Source organism: Lutjanus erythropterus, chromosome 1 (genome assembly GCF_056507025.1).
Source record: "Lutjanus erythropterus isolate fLutEry1 chromosome 1, fLutEry1.hap2, whole genome shotgun sequence".
NCBI classification, from domain to species: Eukaryota; Metazoa; Chordata; class Actinopteri; order Lutjaniformes; family Lutjanidae; genus Lutjanus; species Lutjanus erythropterus.
Window position 1 is genome coordinate 29,302,310 of NC_139317.1, and position 15,540 is coordinate 29,317,849.

At 39.8% G+C, this 15,540-nt stretch overlaps 1 protein-coding gene across 1 annotated transcript in view; it reads right to left on the reverse strand.

The window, feature by feature from the left end:
• kif26ba (kinesin family member 26Ba) overlaps positions 1-15,540 on the reverse strand; it is a 110,390-nt gene that overhangs the window by 36,933 nt on the left and 57,917 nt on the right. The window contains exon 5 of the mRNA XM_084719206.1: positions 12,529-12,736. Within this exon, the coding sequence (XP_084575332.1) occupies positions 12,529-12,736 (208 nt within the window). The remainder of the gene's footprint in view (positions 1-12,528; positions 12,737-15,540) is intronic.

A 15,540-nucleotide genomic window follows, 5' to 3' on the forward strand; every position in this document is an offset into this window, starting at 1 on the left:
TTTTAGAGCACTGAAAGATTTTCTAAGAAAATCAACCCAGCTCGAAACTATGAACAGATTTGATAATCCTTGTGGATTGTTGCTAGAAGGCATTTGAGCTCATCTGCACCTTAGCCGTGACAAAAGATTCCCAAAGAGTCTTAACATTCAGCTTTTTAGTTCTTTTAAGACTTACATGCTCTCTCTCTCTCCCTCACTTATCATCTTATTCACCCTAAGTGCTTCTTCTCCCTCCCTCCTTCCTTCTCCTCCTTCCCCTGTCACTCTTTCCTTATCTCTTTCTCTCTCTATCCTAAATCCTTTCTCTCTCCTCACCCATCGTCTCTACCTTCAGCTCACTGCCACATATCAAAAGCCTGAAGTGCAGGAATCCTGTTTCAGCTTTCTCTCTTCCTCTTGCTCTTCCTTTCCTCCCACTCCTGTCACAAACTGTTAGCAGCCGCAATTTACCGCCTGACAGCTGCTGTTGTTTTCTTTGATATCAGAGCAAGCAAAGCGCTGCGTCATCGAATCTGAGTGAACTCCAGAACATTTGAACATATAAACAACCTTCTCTCTGTTAGTTAAAGATGTCTTAAAGTTTGAGGTACTTCCCAGCAGTTTATTATTTCTCTCTTCTTCCTCCTCTGGCTCACCTGGATGAATTAGTCTTTTTGTCTCTCTCATTCCTCTGATTTCTGACAGTCCCTCTCTGACTCAGTCCGTCTGTCTTCCCCTCGCAATGTTTGTCACTAAACCTTCCTGCTACATGCTATATGATTATCCAGAAGATTTACCACAGATTTTCTCCATCTGACAATTTGGAGAGAGGCTTGGTTAAAGCAGATGATTGGTACAGAGTGTCAGGTGCAATAAGTGCTTTACTGATTCAGTCTGAACCACACCAACTGTATCAGACACGGGTCTGATCATCAAATATATATTCGATATTTACACAATGACATTCAGTAGATTCTGACATGTGATTGGATTGGGATAAAGTTGATAGAGATGTCTTATTTATATTTTGTGTGTTTATAGTTGGTAGTTTTGTTTTGAGTTGAAAAGTGTGTAACCATACTTCTCAGGTCACGTCTTCCGGAGAGCTGTGTGCAGCCACTGAAGCTAAGCAAGCTCCAAATAGTAGGGCTGCTTGTTAACGACAATATTTTATTTTCTATTCCTACATGCGCCAAATGTAAAAGATGCAGGATTTGATTAAAGGCACCTTTGCAACTGAATAATTAGCAAAGTCATGTAATTATTTTTTACAGTTTTCAAGTACATTTCCCAACGCTGCTCCATTCTAACATCACCAGTCGGTTTAGAGAATATTATACATCCAAGATGAAACTGACAAAAGGGCAGGAGTGAGTTGTTTGAAAACAACCCATGTCGAATTTCATTACTGTAGCCTTTCAAAATGGTACAGATAACCAGGTCATGTAAAGTGTTAAGAGACAGACAGACAGTCAGAACCATGAAAACATGTGAATCTGCGAAGTAAAAATGTAAAAAAAAAAAAAAAAAAAAAAAAAAAAGATGGAACAAGCAGAACATCATGAATGATGACCAGACTGTGAAATTCAAGTTCATGGTAAATTGGCTACAGTTTGGAATGCCGACAGAAAAACATACAAATATTGATTTGGACAAGACAATTTAAGTTGTGGCAGATGTGAAGAGCTGAATGTCCAATAAACAGTAAAGCAGCTGACAGTATACATACACAAGCTGGCAGGGAGAGACATGCAATTTCCTTACATTCTTGACATTATGGGTTGACAGAAACTGCATGAATGCATCATTAGTTTTGGCCTTGTGAAACATTTTGGCCCTCGAAAGGACACAAATGTATGGACGACACCTTTAAATGATCCAAACCCTGATCAGGATGCAGTATCTGTGTGTTCCTGCCTTTCCTCAAAGGATGGATGGATAATAGAGCAAGAATGTGACTTTGCAAGGATATGTCCTGATATAGATAGCTATACTATATTGTTATATTTACTTAATGTGTGCAAACTTTGCCTAGTAGTGTACAGTGACAAAAAAATAAAAATAAAAAGAAGTATACGAAATCTATAATTTATTTGATTTTTATCATGTTTGGTACATATGGTAGGATTTGTTGACAGGGCTCAGGGGTGCAGGGCAGATGAAAAGACTTCTGTTTTTATGTGGCTCCTAAGAGAAAAGGGGAGAGAGGAGGAGAGATCTTTTGTCTGTTTGTGCTTGTTAGCACAGATGAATCATCGTCTGAAGTGTGATTCCACACTGCACTTCCAGTTAAACACCACCATGGGATTACGAATCACACAGTAATCCCAAAACACTCCAAACCCCACTGCACTCAGAGATAGAGCAGTCACACAACAAAGGGGAGACTGTTAGTGAGTTCAACTATATATTTATTTACTTACAGACCCCATTAACTGTGAACAGGGATGTGATCATAAATAAGAATGGGTAAAGGATGAACACAAGCCAGTGACAAGTCTGTCATGGAACAGTCATGTCTGAGCTTGGCTTCATTTGTCAATTGTCAATTCAATTTGAAGAGACTTTATTGCCTCCAAGTAAATTGGATTATTAATTAATTATCCTCCACTGCATTATTGCGCTGATAAAAAAGATCGATAACCCACATGTATATAAAGCAATTTTCTACACAATAGATTAAAAAATTCTGTGTCCTTTTTGGTACAAGTTATTTGCTATAAATTATTTCATAGCCCTGAAGCAAAGAACCAAAGGCAACCAGAACAAGGTCACGTTACACGGAGCAAACCCACCTAGAATAGTAAGTTTTTTATAAAAAATAAAAGCATAAAAGCCTGCTGTAACCAATATACTGCCATGTAAAAAGCAGAGAGACAAATAACATTCAAAGAGCTCTTACTATACTCTCTCTCTCTACACACACACACACACACACACATCTAATACAGCACATTTACAGACTTTCCTTTGGTTACGTCATTAAATGACCATAGGCCCTTTAAGAGAGTTGATTCAATAGTATATGTGTGACTGGGTGTGTATGAGAGAGTGTTTGTGTTTAAGTTTTTCTCAGATGAAGGTAATTGTGTGTGTGTGTGTGTGTGTGTGTGTGTGTGTGTGTGTGTGTGTGTGTGTGTGTGTGTGTGTGTGTGTGTGTGTAAAAGTACGTCCATAGATGAGGGTCTGACATAAACCAACTGAATACAATAACTATGTAACCTTGGTGACCTGGGAAAACCTACGATGCTATGGTTTAATGTCAGGTCAGCAGTTCCACAGCCCAACACACACACTCACAAGGAGCACACACACATTCAGTGCTGCGCCCTCTGCTGACCCCAATAAAAGAGCCCATCAGATCAGTAAGAGCCTGGGGGGAAGGATTTTACCGTTGCACGCTTTACAAGGCGTAACTCATAAAGTCTTCCCCCCCGAGACCCCATTTCCTCCTCATGTCTAAGAGTGTGAACGGTAAGAGGGTTGCAAGTGTGAATGTGTGTGTCTTTGAGGTATAAATGGGACCATAATGTGATTCTATGTCTGTTTCTCAAAATGTTGACGGTATGTGTGAAATGGCAAGAGTCTTCTATTTTCTTCAAAACAACTTCAAACAACAACAGCAGTGGTAGAAAGAGTGCTGAAAGTCTGTACTCAAGTAGGCGTATAGTTACATTACTGAAATATTACTCAACTACAAATTAAACTACTGTTTTTTTTTTAGAAAATATTTGAGTAAAACTACAAAATATATGTTACTTTTTAACTATTTGTGTTTACTGCATTATCAGTAGCAGACATTTATTTGAAAAGGGTTTCTGTTCTCCACATCTTCAGCTTAATTTACTCCTGATGTCCTCAAGATTTCTTTGGTCACGGTCATCTCTCCAAACATTTTTTTGTTTTTTCTTTATTTTCTGTTCGTCAGGGTTTTCATTGGTCTGCTGGTGAACATGAAGTCTTATTGGCTACAAAGATGTAAACGAAAGGTTTGGATGTGAATTCAGATTGCAGGCCTATTCAGTGGTGAATTTTCATTTTAATTTAGTAGATTAGTCAAATATACAGTGAAATAATAATGGTACAAACAGTAGAGGTAACCCCAAAAAATTACAGCAATTTGAGTAGTTATGATTTGTTGCTTCCGCTTCTGAGCAAATAGGTCAGCTTTAATAGATGACATTTTTTGTTCTGGCTTTGATTTTGATTGTGATGGAACTTTAGACCTGAGTCCAGTACAGCTGTGTCTGTATGTGTAGTCAAACTCACACCCACAATATTCTCAGAGGACCCTTGGCCTAGTTCCACTGATGAATCAATACATGTTGCAAAGTGCTGCAGCCACTATGACACGCAGGTACACATATGCAGGAAAACGCAATGCTAATGGAGCCTTTGTTCTTTTAATGAGACAAAAGGAAGACAGAGAGAGAATTAGTGGTGTTTGTTTTCAGAAATGATAGATGACGGAAAAGACCAAGAGAGAAATAGGTCACTAATAACTCTCTAAATACAACATTCATAGTGATCTCACACTTTGTCCACCTCTCCCCTGATCCCTTATCCCATCACTCCTCTCATAATTCCTCTCCCCCTTCCCCTCCCACTGCACCCACAGACCCTTCCCCTCCTCAATCTCTCTATATGTTTGAGAAACATCGCATTTGCTCGATAGCATTGTCTACCCACTCTTTCCCTCCATCCTCTTTGCCTCATCTCCGTCCTCTCCCTGTCTCACTTTCTCTGCCTTCCTCTGGAGAAATGACAAGACAAATCACAGCCTCTTCCTATTATCTCTTCTATACTTACCTCTTTCCTCTCACACTTTATGCTGCAGTGAATACTGATGCTGAAGGTTGTGAGCTGCTGAAACGCAGACAGAAATGGGGAAGAGATGCTAGAGTGTTTCTTTTACTCCCCCCCCCCAAGTCTCTGTGGGAATATTTAACTTCCACTGGCTTTAGAGAACAATTGGTATCTGTGTTCTGCTTTAATGTATGTCTACGCATGTATGATTACTATGTTCAACATATAAAAGTGTAGACTGTGTGTGTTTTAAACTGTAGTACCACTGTGTTTAACATATAGGGCTGCTGATCACGCCTGTACAGCTTGTGGGTTCATTTCTTTGCTAAAGGGTACATGCTATGACAGATATAGAGGCACACAGTCGCATTTTATCCCCTGAGAAACTGACCCGACCCCTAATATGCTCTCTTGGATATAGAGCTTCCTGTTCCTCCACTTTATACACCACATTCAGGCACAATGAAGCCTTTGAGCCAATTTAAGTAAAGGAATTCAGCTAAACAGCAACAAACAACCCTGAGCTGAGAGAAGATTGTTCAATAGTCCCTCACAGCAGTGCTTCATTACTATTGGCTGGAAAATCAATAAGACCCTGAGACTGGGCTCTAATTGGTTCCCAAAGACCACAGAAATACATGTACAGAGAGATAGATACAAATACCATATGGGAATAGCAAGTTCAGGCTTTGGATCAATTCTAATTTTAACTAATTTATTCATTCCAGCTCAGCTCACAGTATCGTAAGATCCATGTTTGCTGTTCTCGGTTGGAAGTCCTGCAAAGATCTTGCAAGTCTGGGGCTTGTGTTTGAGTGTAATTTGACAAGGATGAGCCACTATATTACCCAAAAGAGCTATTTTTTTTAAACCAAACTGAGCATTGTAATTTGGGGTAACATATCATTGGTCACAAGTGCCTAACATTATCGAAGCCCTCATTTAGTGTATAACATTAAAAGATATGTTATTTTTAGTACCATAAAAAGACCACAGCCTCATGAAGCTTATTCCTCTGCTGTCCAAAAATGGTTAAAAATGCATGAAGTAAATAAGCCACATTGTTACACTGGGTTATGTGTTCTTTTATTACTGTGAACATGGGCACTGATTTTATTTCTTATTTTTTTCCAGATACAGCCTACTTGATAGTCTCACGATATCAGACAACTGGAGATCTTGCTGCTACTGATCGTCATGGGATTTCTAAATGCAAGGTAGTTGCTTGACTGCTTTTTTTCTCCATTATTTCAAGGACACGCCTTACGAAATGATGCTCTGTCATCATTCTCCTCAGTGGTAGGCACACTATTTCTTATGTCTCCACCACAATTTGAAGGGCTGCTCTAAGATTTTGGATTGGTTCAACAATGCTCTCTAAAGCCCCTTATACACTGGACAAAAAACCCACTAACAACCATCAACATCTGGTTTTTCTCTTCAGTGGGAAAGGGTACAATCATTATTTATTTATGAAGCATAAATAAATATAAATAATATAAAATATAATTCGCCAAATGAGTATTACATGAACACACAGATACTTGTGAAACCAAACCTATGCCCTTGTAGTCATTTAATGTTGTGAGTGACAGCAGCATTTCTATCTTTCTGAGGTGTAAAATTGATTGAAATAATGTGGCTCACATGTACATCACCAAATCACCAAATTAAACTCAATTTAATTTATAACTCAAATCAAATTAATCTCAGACGGCTTTATAATTTGTGCATTGTGAGCAACATATGTCTACAGACACATGCATGCTGCAAGCAAAACACCCACGCATGTGTGTGTGTGTGTGTGTGTGTGTGTGTGTGTGTGTGTGTGTGTGTGTGTGTGTGTGTCTTTGTCATGCTCCAACCCTGCCAATACTGACAGCATTAATATTTCAGCTACAAGGTGGAACAAAGTGGCTACTGGATTCCCGTAACAGACTCACTCACTCATTTAGATACAAGACACACAGACACCCAGATAGGCATGAAGACACACTGTGCCCGTGGAAAATGCACTTGCACATGCTCACTCATGACACAGACACACACAGCTTGTGGCCTGAGAAGGATCGTAGCTGCTATTAAAAATTGATTAGCTGTCATAGTATCATTTTCCCCCAAGGTCAAGTCGCAATCTGCGTGTGTGTGCATGTGCGTGTGTGTGCAAAATGTTGGCTGCGAAAATGAAAGAGGTGGAAAAAACTCCCACAGTCCTTCATTGTCATTCAGATATGGAGAAGAGCAGAGAGGGAAGGGATAAGAGAATGGTAAGGCAAAAGATATGATTTATCCATACACTAGATGAGAGATATGAGATAGAGTGGAGAAAAGAGAAGAGAGACCTCCCCATATTAGCTTCCATAACATTTTAAAAAATATAGCTCATACCTTGTCATATATGTTAAACTGAACGTAGATTAGTTATGATACAGAACTGTGAATGAGTGCTGCAGCTTAAAGGAGAAAATGTAAGCCCCGGGGCAACCATGACATGGCTCGTGTATTTGCAATTCTGCCTGGAACAAGACTAAGGGTCTTGTATTAGCTAGCAGGCCTGTGAGACTCTTCTCAGGCACAGCAGATGAACTGAATGCTAATGTTAGCACAGCTAACATGCCAACAGTCACAGTGGTTTATATCACTGATGGTCTTAGAGGTCACCCATGTTCAAAAAAAAAGTCACACAGTGCCTTCTTACATGCCAATGTGGTAGATAAATCAGTGTGCAAGACACATGCTGCAGTGTGCAAACATGATCAAGTGCACTCTAGGTGTCCTAGTGGAGAGAATATGATAAAGTGCCCTCTAGGTGTCCTTGCAGTGGAGAAAATATCAGGCACTGGCATAAAAGATCCCTTTATAGTGGAGAAAATGTGATGAAGTGCCCTCTAGAGTGCCCTTATTTTTTCTGGCCAAGCTGATTATTTTTCTTAATGATGGCGCTAGAGGAAAATTTAAGAAAAATATATGACTGATGGTGCTGGGTAAATTAAGGGATCACTAAAGTTGCTACACTTAATCCTGAGGAAACATGAATGCCAGGGAGAAAGAATTATAATTCCATAATTTTCATAAGTCATACAAACATTAGTCAATATCTCAACTGCTGCTGATTGTTACACACTTATATGAGTTTGTGAACTTTCATGAAGCTAATACTTGATAAATCACATCTTGGACCCAATCATTCAAGATCATAGAGAGCAATCAGAAGATGTCTTTCTTAGTTGCAGATGAAGGTCAGTTTAATTCAGTTGCTGAAATCCTCAGTATTTTTCATATCTTTATTTTTCATGTGACAATAAGTCTTTTGCAATCACTACGGTAGTTCTGTGTGACACTGCAGTTGCTTTTGTAAGTGCTTCTACACAGCTTAATTTCCTTGACTGATACACATCTCCCCCTGCAGTCAGCGGCCTGAATGGAAGGCTCCCAGCTGGCTGATTTGATTAAAGTGAGACGGAGCTTACCAACAACGTGTAGAGAGGCACTGTGCATAGAAATAACAGAGGGGAGCTTGAGATACAGACGCCAGTCATATAGATTCACCGAGGAATTCTATTTAATTTGACATCCCTATAGATGAAACGCGGCTGAACTCTCTCTCTCTCTGTAACACTCACACACACAGTAATGCATCTGACCTGTGCAGGTTGATTTCCCTTGGCTTTAGCTGTGATGTCTCAATCTGTTTTCTGCCATATTAACATTGGGGAGAACACTAACCCCCATCACCGACATGTATTCTACAGGATGTAATGTGTCGTACACATTTCCACCAGGGGCTTTGCTGCTTCCCTGACATGTTTCATTGTACTCTATAATCCTATGAATTTGTGAGCATGCAAGCCAGTGTGCATGCATGTGTGTGTGAGTGCGAATGTGTGCAAATGCCATTTCAGCAGGGGGCTGACCCCCACTGCAGGTGACATTTTTACTGGAGAAATGTCACCACAGCCATTTTCTTCCCATATGTTTGCGTGTGTGAGTGTGTGTGTAGAGTGTGAGTGTGTGTTTGATTAGTGTGTGTCTTGGCAAGCCTCAATTGATTTCACAGGAGAGGTTTGTTATGTTCCAAATACCAGAATATCTTTCTGCCATGTCCTCTCCTTCTTTTATTTTTCCTTCTTATCTTATTTTTCCTTTATTTCTTTCCAAACCACAGCAATGACAACACTGACCACTTATAAGTAAACATGTTAAACAAGGAATTTAAAAATCAGCATTCAGAATTTGCGAAGGTAAAGCCAGCAGACAGTAAACTTACCTTAGAATTAAGACTAGAATTGGTGCGAAAAACAGATATTCTGGCTCTGTTTACAGGTAACAAAACCTGAGAGTTTACTTAGACAACACATTATATCACACTTGTTTAATCCACAAAAAATGTCAGCATGGATGCTACTGAATGATCATAGAAATATTATAGTAATATTATAGGAATAGTACAGGCAGCAGTGTATCTCTCTATGGTCCTCTTGCTATTCTGCAACAACACATTGCTACTTGACAGTTTGATCATGGTGGTGACACTACTCTATAGGGTATATAGATATAGCATGGAATTGAGTATTTATAGTGTACAGTTTAGACAATATTTTAGATCCCAGACAAAACTGACACAAAGACAGAACTGAAAGAAAAAGTTACAATTACAAATCAGTCTGCTATTTCAGCACCGTGGACAGTGCCATGGATTTGCCAATATGCAACACAGTTAGACTACTGATATTTCAGATCCATGGTCGGGGCCATAGATTCTAACTTGGACAAACCTCAGTCAGATTCAACTAAACAACCCCTCTGCCCTGCACTACTAGAAAATGGAGACAGGGGATGTCAGGTTAACAAGTTGGATGCATTTGGGTCATTTTGCTTACAAGGGGGATGGCATGCCCCCTCAAATCGCCTGCTGGTTATGTTCCAGGGTGTTTCTTGGCTGGGTGTTGGACTAGCTGTTTTCTTTCTTTCTTTTTTTTTTTTTTTTTTTTTTTTTTTTGTTCAGCTAAGCAAAAAAACTAGGCAAACTAGCTTTTCAGATACTGTTTCCTTTTTTTTTTGTCTTCTCAAATTGACACAGTTTCATGATGTGCAGGCTGCCAGCAGGGCAACAGGAAGCGAAAGTCAGTATATAGCTTAAACTACTGGACACCTTAATCAAAGATCCACTGTAACACAGATCACAGCAGAACGATTACTGTGAGAAGCCCACATGACTGTGAAAAGGGGGGTGTCTGACAGTTGTAATTAAACAGTAGTAGCAGCAGCAGGCATTTGTACACAGCAAGGCGGGCCAGACAGACAGGCTAATCACTTCTTTCACAAGATCACAGAAGATCATAGTGGGATGAAAGAGAAGCCAGAATAATATAATGAGACAGACGGACTGTGTGAAGAAGGTTCTTGTGTATGTGGTTTCTAATGTATACTGTATATGTTGTTTTTTTGTGTAGGGGGGTATAATGTAAGCATTATTTGGCTGCTGTGTGTGTGAGCATGTCTGTAAATATGTGAGTGTGAATCAGTCTCCCTGACAACTGAGGGGACATCTGTCACCTCCATATGGAGAGAGACTGAGATAGGGGCTCACAGGAGGGACGCAGCAAACCACAACATATAAAATAATCAGTTGCACAAAAAGACAAATACAATATGAAACACAATAATATGACACACACATGTTCCAAATAGCAGGAATACAGGTTTCTACCTGCATGGATGTATGGAGTCATACTTCTGTACAACATGACTGATATTTTGCAACTTTAAATGCACAACATGTAAGTTCTGTCATGACAGGCCTCTCTCACATTAAAATAATAACATTATAGTAACAACATCTGGTGATGTGAAGTAGTGTGGGATCATGGGAGTTGTTTTCTTCACTGTTAAACAATGACCATTGCTGATGAAAATCTATCCGACGTGATTTAGGCAAAACTTTATGTAATGCTGATTTCCTTCATATCCTGTGTTTTCTTGGAAGTTATAGCAACTAGCTAAAAATGGCCAGCAAGAAATGCATCATCATCTTGAAGAAATTGTGGATTTCTCTGCATTTGAACATTGTTGGAAATATGTGGGATAATGTAAGTAGAAAATATGACAAAATATATAACAAATGTCTAGTGTTTTGAGATATTTCAATGCAGAAGTGTTACATTTTTTTAAGATTATATTTTGGGCTTTTGCCTTTATTTTGGACAGGGACAGCTGAAGATATGACAGGAAAGGGGGTAGAGAGATGGGGAATGACATGCAGCAAATCGATCACAGGCGGGAATTAAACGGGTGACCGCTGCAGAGGATCAACAGCCTCAGTACATGGGGCAAATGCTCTACCAACTGAGCCATGGGAGAACCCCGGTATTACATATTATAGCTTTAACAATTTCAAACTCAATTAGAAGTAACTTTAAAATGTATTTTTAATATTTTAAAGATTCAAACATCTGTTGCATGTCATCCCCCTCTCTCTGAACTTCCCTTGTTTCTGTCTATATCTTCACCATCAACTGTCCAATAAAGGCAAAAAAGTCACACATGCATGCAAGGACACACAGAAAGACAGACAAGAGCTAACAAACACAATATGCACATCTATGTACACAAAAACACAACAGGACATGTGTGGAGTCCCCTTCTCTCTCTCTGTTCAGTAATGGACAGCACTGGTTGATGTCTGTTTGATTTTGTCCTCCATAGTCATTCATTTTCTATCACTCACACACACACACACACACACACACACACACACACACACACACACACACACACACACACACACGCACACACACGCACACACAGAGTCAGTGAGCCTCTCACTCAAACTGTGGAGGAGGGGGCACTAAAAACTCATTACATGGACGATCAATATTGCACACACTTGAGAAGCATGAACCCCCTCCTGCATCCATAACACACACACACACGTTTCACCAACGGTGACAGATGACTTTTGTCAGCCTGAGATGTGTTACCGTGGTAACCATTAGGCTGCATTCCGGTATGGTGCTGCAGGGGTGACACACACACACACATACCAGTAGACACATTTAGATAAAGTGGCCAAGGTCATGATAAAATACTACAGCCCAGTATTTTACAGCATTTATGTGCATAAAGCCAAATAACTTCAAAATGTGTTGGATTAACAATAAATGCTGAAATCTATGGTACCTATAGATATTTTAAATAAAATTTACCCAGTGATTAGTTTAAAAAAAACGACTTTGGTCATAAATGAAAAAATGTTCAAAACTGGTTCGAAAGTGAAAGTTTTTTTATTGATTATTTGAAGACAATAAAGTTCACATTCAAACTATATTTCACTGGGATTTGAAATACGGAAAATTTTGTGCAAATACTTTGGTAACTTCTCAGTTGAATTTATTGTGGACAGTCTGATATGTTTTCATTAATGTATAATCACCTGAAAATAAAAACTGCTGTGTTTTAGTTACCTTAGAATGAGCTGTTTATATCTAAATGAGCAACGGGTCCTCTTTCAATGCCCACCATGTTTCCATAGCAGTCCAGAATGGACAAACCAAACACTGGCTCTAAAGAGGGCCTTTCACATTTTCTGCAAGTTTCAAAGCTGTAGGTTCTCCCACATGCATGGAAGAAGAGATTTAGGTGAACAGAATTCACTTAGTTGCAATCTACAACCTCACTGCTAGATGCCACTAAATCCACTTTCCTTCCAACACCACAGCCAAATAAAAGATATTTTTAATTTACCTTTCCAAGCCCAGGGGTATCTTTGATTTTGTTGGCTGCACGGAGAAGGCAGGGTGGAGCCGGGGGAGGGGCCATCAACAGGGCGGCACTAAAATTGGTGGGGAACAGGGGAGGGTCACATGATGGTGAAGAGGATGTCACTGGGACCGGGACCGCGGCAGTCTTTTGCTTCTTCTTCTTGGACGCTAAGTTCAACTTCTGTGCAGCTCTAAGAGAGGAAAGTCAAGAGAAAGAAAGGAGGGAGAAAATGAATACGTTATGATATACTATATACTACACTTTATCACCGTAAAGATAATATCATACACAGTAAATAGTTTAAATGGATAAATATAAGGAAGTGAGGAAGGACAGGAAGGATTGTGGCACATGTGCACGCACACATGGGTCTATAATTACACCCTTACAGTTTGCCAAAGTACAACCATGGCAAATATGCTAATTGCAGAATAGAACTCGATTACACACCCGATAAACACACACACATACACACACACTGCTGTTTACATATGTAGCAACATCTGGATGGGGAGTGGTTCATTTGCTTTCTTGCTGCTCAATTCCCCGCAGGATTCAGCTGAAACTGAGCCACCAAATATTATATTTATATATACTGCATCTATTCTGCATTCACATTCTCCTCACTCTCTCTCTCTCTCTCCTTTTAACTTCAACTTTTCTAAATCTCACTTCTTTCTCCTTCTGTTCTCCTCACTGTCTCATCTCTTACTTCTACACAGCAGGCTCCTCCTGTCTGCCTCTCTGAGCACAACATTAGTTCACATAATTTTTGGTATCAAACTTTTTCTCCTCACTCTTCCAACTCTCTTTGTTTTTTCCCCAATAGAAATACCACATATCCATATAACAGGCTGAAGTTCTGCTTTAGCCTACATGAAAGGAATTTATGGCAAAGGGGGGTGGGGGGGTGGGGGCAGTTGTTACCAAGCACCAGTGCTTAAACTTATAAAAAACAGAAATTCATGAAACACAATGTATTTTTTTTTTTTTTTTTTTTTTACATTAAATTACTGTCCCCCAGTGTTTAAGGCTTGTGAACTGTTACAAAACAGCAGCATAGTTGGGGTCCTTTCAGTTCACTAAAGAGACACTTTCCCTCTAAACTTTAGATTTTAATTATTGTTGGTGGACAGAAGAGGTAACAGAAGAGAGAGAAAAGTTCTGAAACTGAAAACAGATTTGTGTATCTTTGATTAGATTTGTTTGTAGATTTGTTTGACCTCCTTTCACCTCTATTGGACCCTTTGGAAAAGCCAGACCCCTAATTTGAGAGCAGGTCTAGACATTTACATCTTCAGAATTTTATGTACAGAGACCCAACAATTCCAATCATGAGCAAGCATGTGATGACACTGGCAAGGAAAAATTCTCTTTTAACAGGGAGAAACCATGAACAGAACCAAGCTATGGGTGGGCGGCCGTCTGCCTCAACTGGTTGGGTTGAGACTCTGTTGTTGACATGTGGGAGAGAAAATAAAAACAATCCCTGTGGCTCAGTTGGTAGAGCGTGCGCCCCATGTGCTGAGGCTGTTGGTCATCTGCAGCGGCTGCTGGTTCAATTCCTGTGTGTCACCCCCCCCCCCCTCTACCCCCCTTCCTGTCAAATCTTCAGCTGTCCTTATCCAAATAAAGGCAAAAAGTCCAAAAACCTAATCATAAAAAAAAACATTCTTTTGCTGCTGGTCATTGCACTAACCTTATGTCTCCATGTCCTGTTTATTGATTTTTCATCAAACCTGCCCAAATAAGAGAATTCAAGATGCTCACTTTCATCAGTGACAGCAGTGTTTTTTTCTGCCAGCTGCTGTGAGTTTGTTTTCTTAGCTCAGCTTCCTCAGTATACCAAGCTAGCTGGCTAACTTAGTTTCAAGAATCAGAGGCTGAACACAACTAAGTTACAGACATGTGGTGCAAAGACGAAGACCATTTTAACCCCAAAACGGAGACACATGTCAGACAGTTGCCTGGTAGGAACGAATTTGAGTACTTCTTCCACCTCTGCCAGGCTCTATTACTGACTGTCTTTTTTTTTAGATAATAAATTATGTAGCTGCATAGCCAATCATTTATAATTTTCATGTTCATAAAGGCATCAGTATAATACACACTGACCATGGCTGAGCAGACGAAGAGAGTTTCAGTCAGAGGGATCTGGGGGGAGACTCAGCAACACTTAATCTGCAGACAGTGATTCACCTACAGTAAAGTGATTTATTGTCATTCTGAAAAATATTCACATGCATCCATATAATTCATTATCTGAGGTTTATGAAGCCACAATTCAAACAAGAAGATTTCCTGACAATCTGAGTTACACACAGTATTAACGATATGATAAAAGACCCCTAAAAGTGCTCTGGCAAGGATTCCTGCTCCGCTCCACTTTAATCTGTCCTTACATATATTTCTACGATTTGAAAGGGAGACAGAGAGACAGAAGACCTTGCGCCCTGACACACTCTCTGTCAAAGAGCCATATTCTCACACCATTGGCTTTCAATTAACTGCAGCAGGTTACAGAAATGAGAGCGAGGGGGGGAGTCCGCGAGAGGGGGAGAGAGTGAAAGAGAGAGAAACAGAAGAGAGGGAGGGAGGGGGGAGAAGAGAGATGTGGATTCAGTGACCCGTAGAACGACGAAGCGTTTCACCATTTGACTAGCTCTCCCAGGAGATTTGTGTGTGAATCTGTGTGTGTAGGTGTGTGTGAGTGCATATACTGTATGAAACAAAGCTCCACTAGACGACCACTAATTGGGTTTTCACTGTGTGCCAGCTAAGCTTCCATTCGTACTACAGCAAATTCTATCAGACACAATTTCACATTTTCTTATTATATCACTTGAATGCTCCAAAGCTCCCCAGTGTGTGTTTTTTGCTTGACCAAAGAAAAAGTTGTCAAGAGTCACTGCAGGTGTTGTTGTAAAGTGTTGTAAAACATAGTGGCAGTGATGCAGACACAACAAATTAAATGTTGAGCTTTATTTAGTCTTT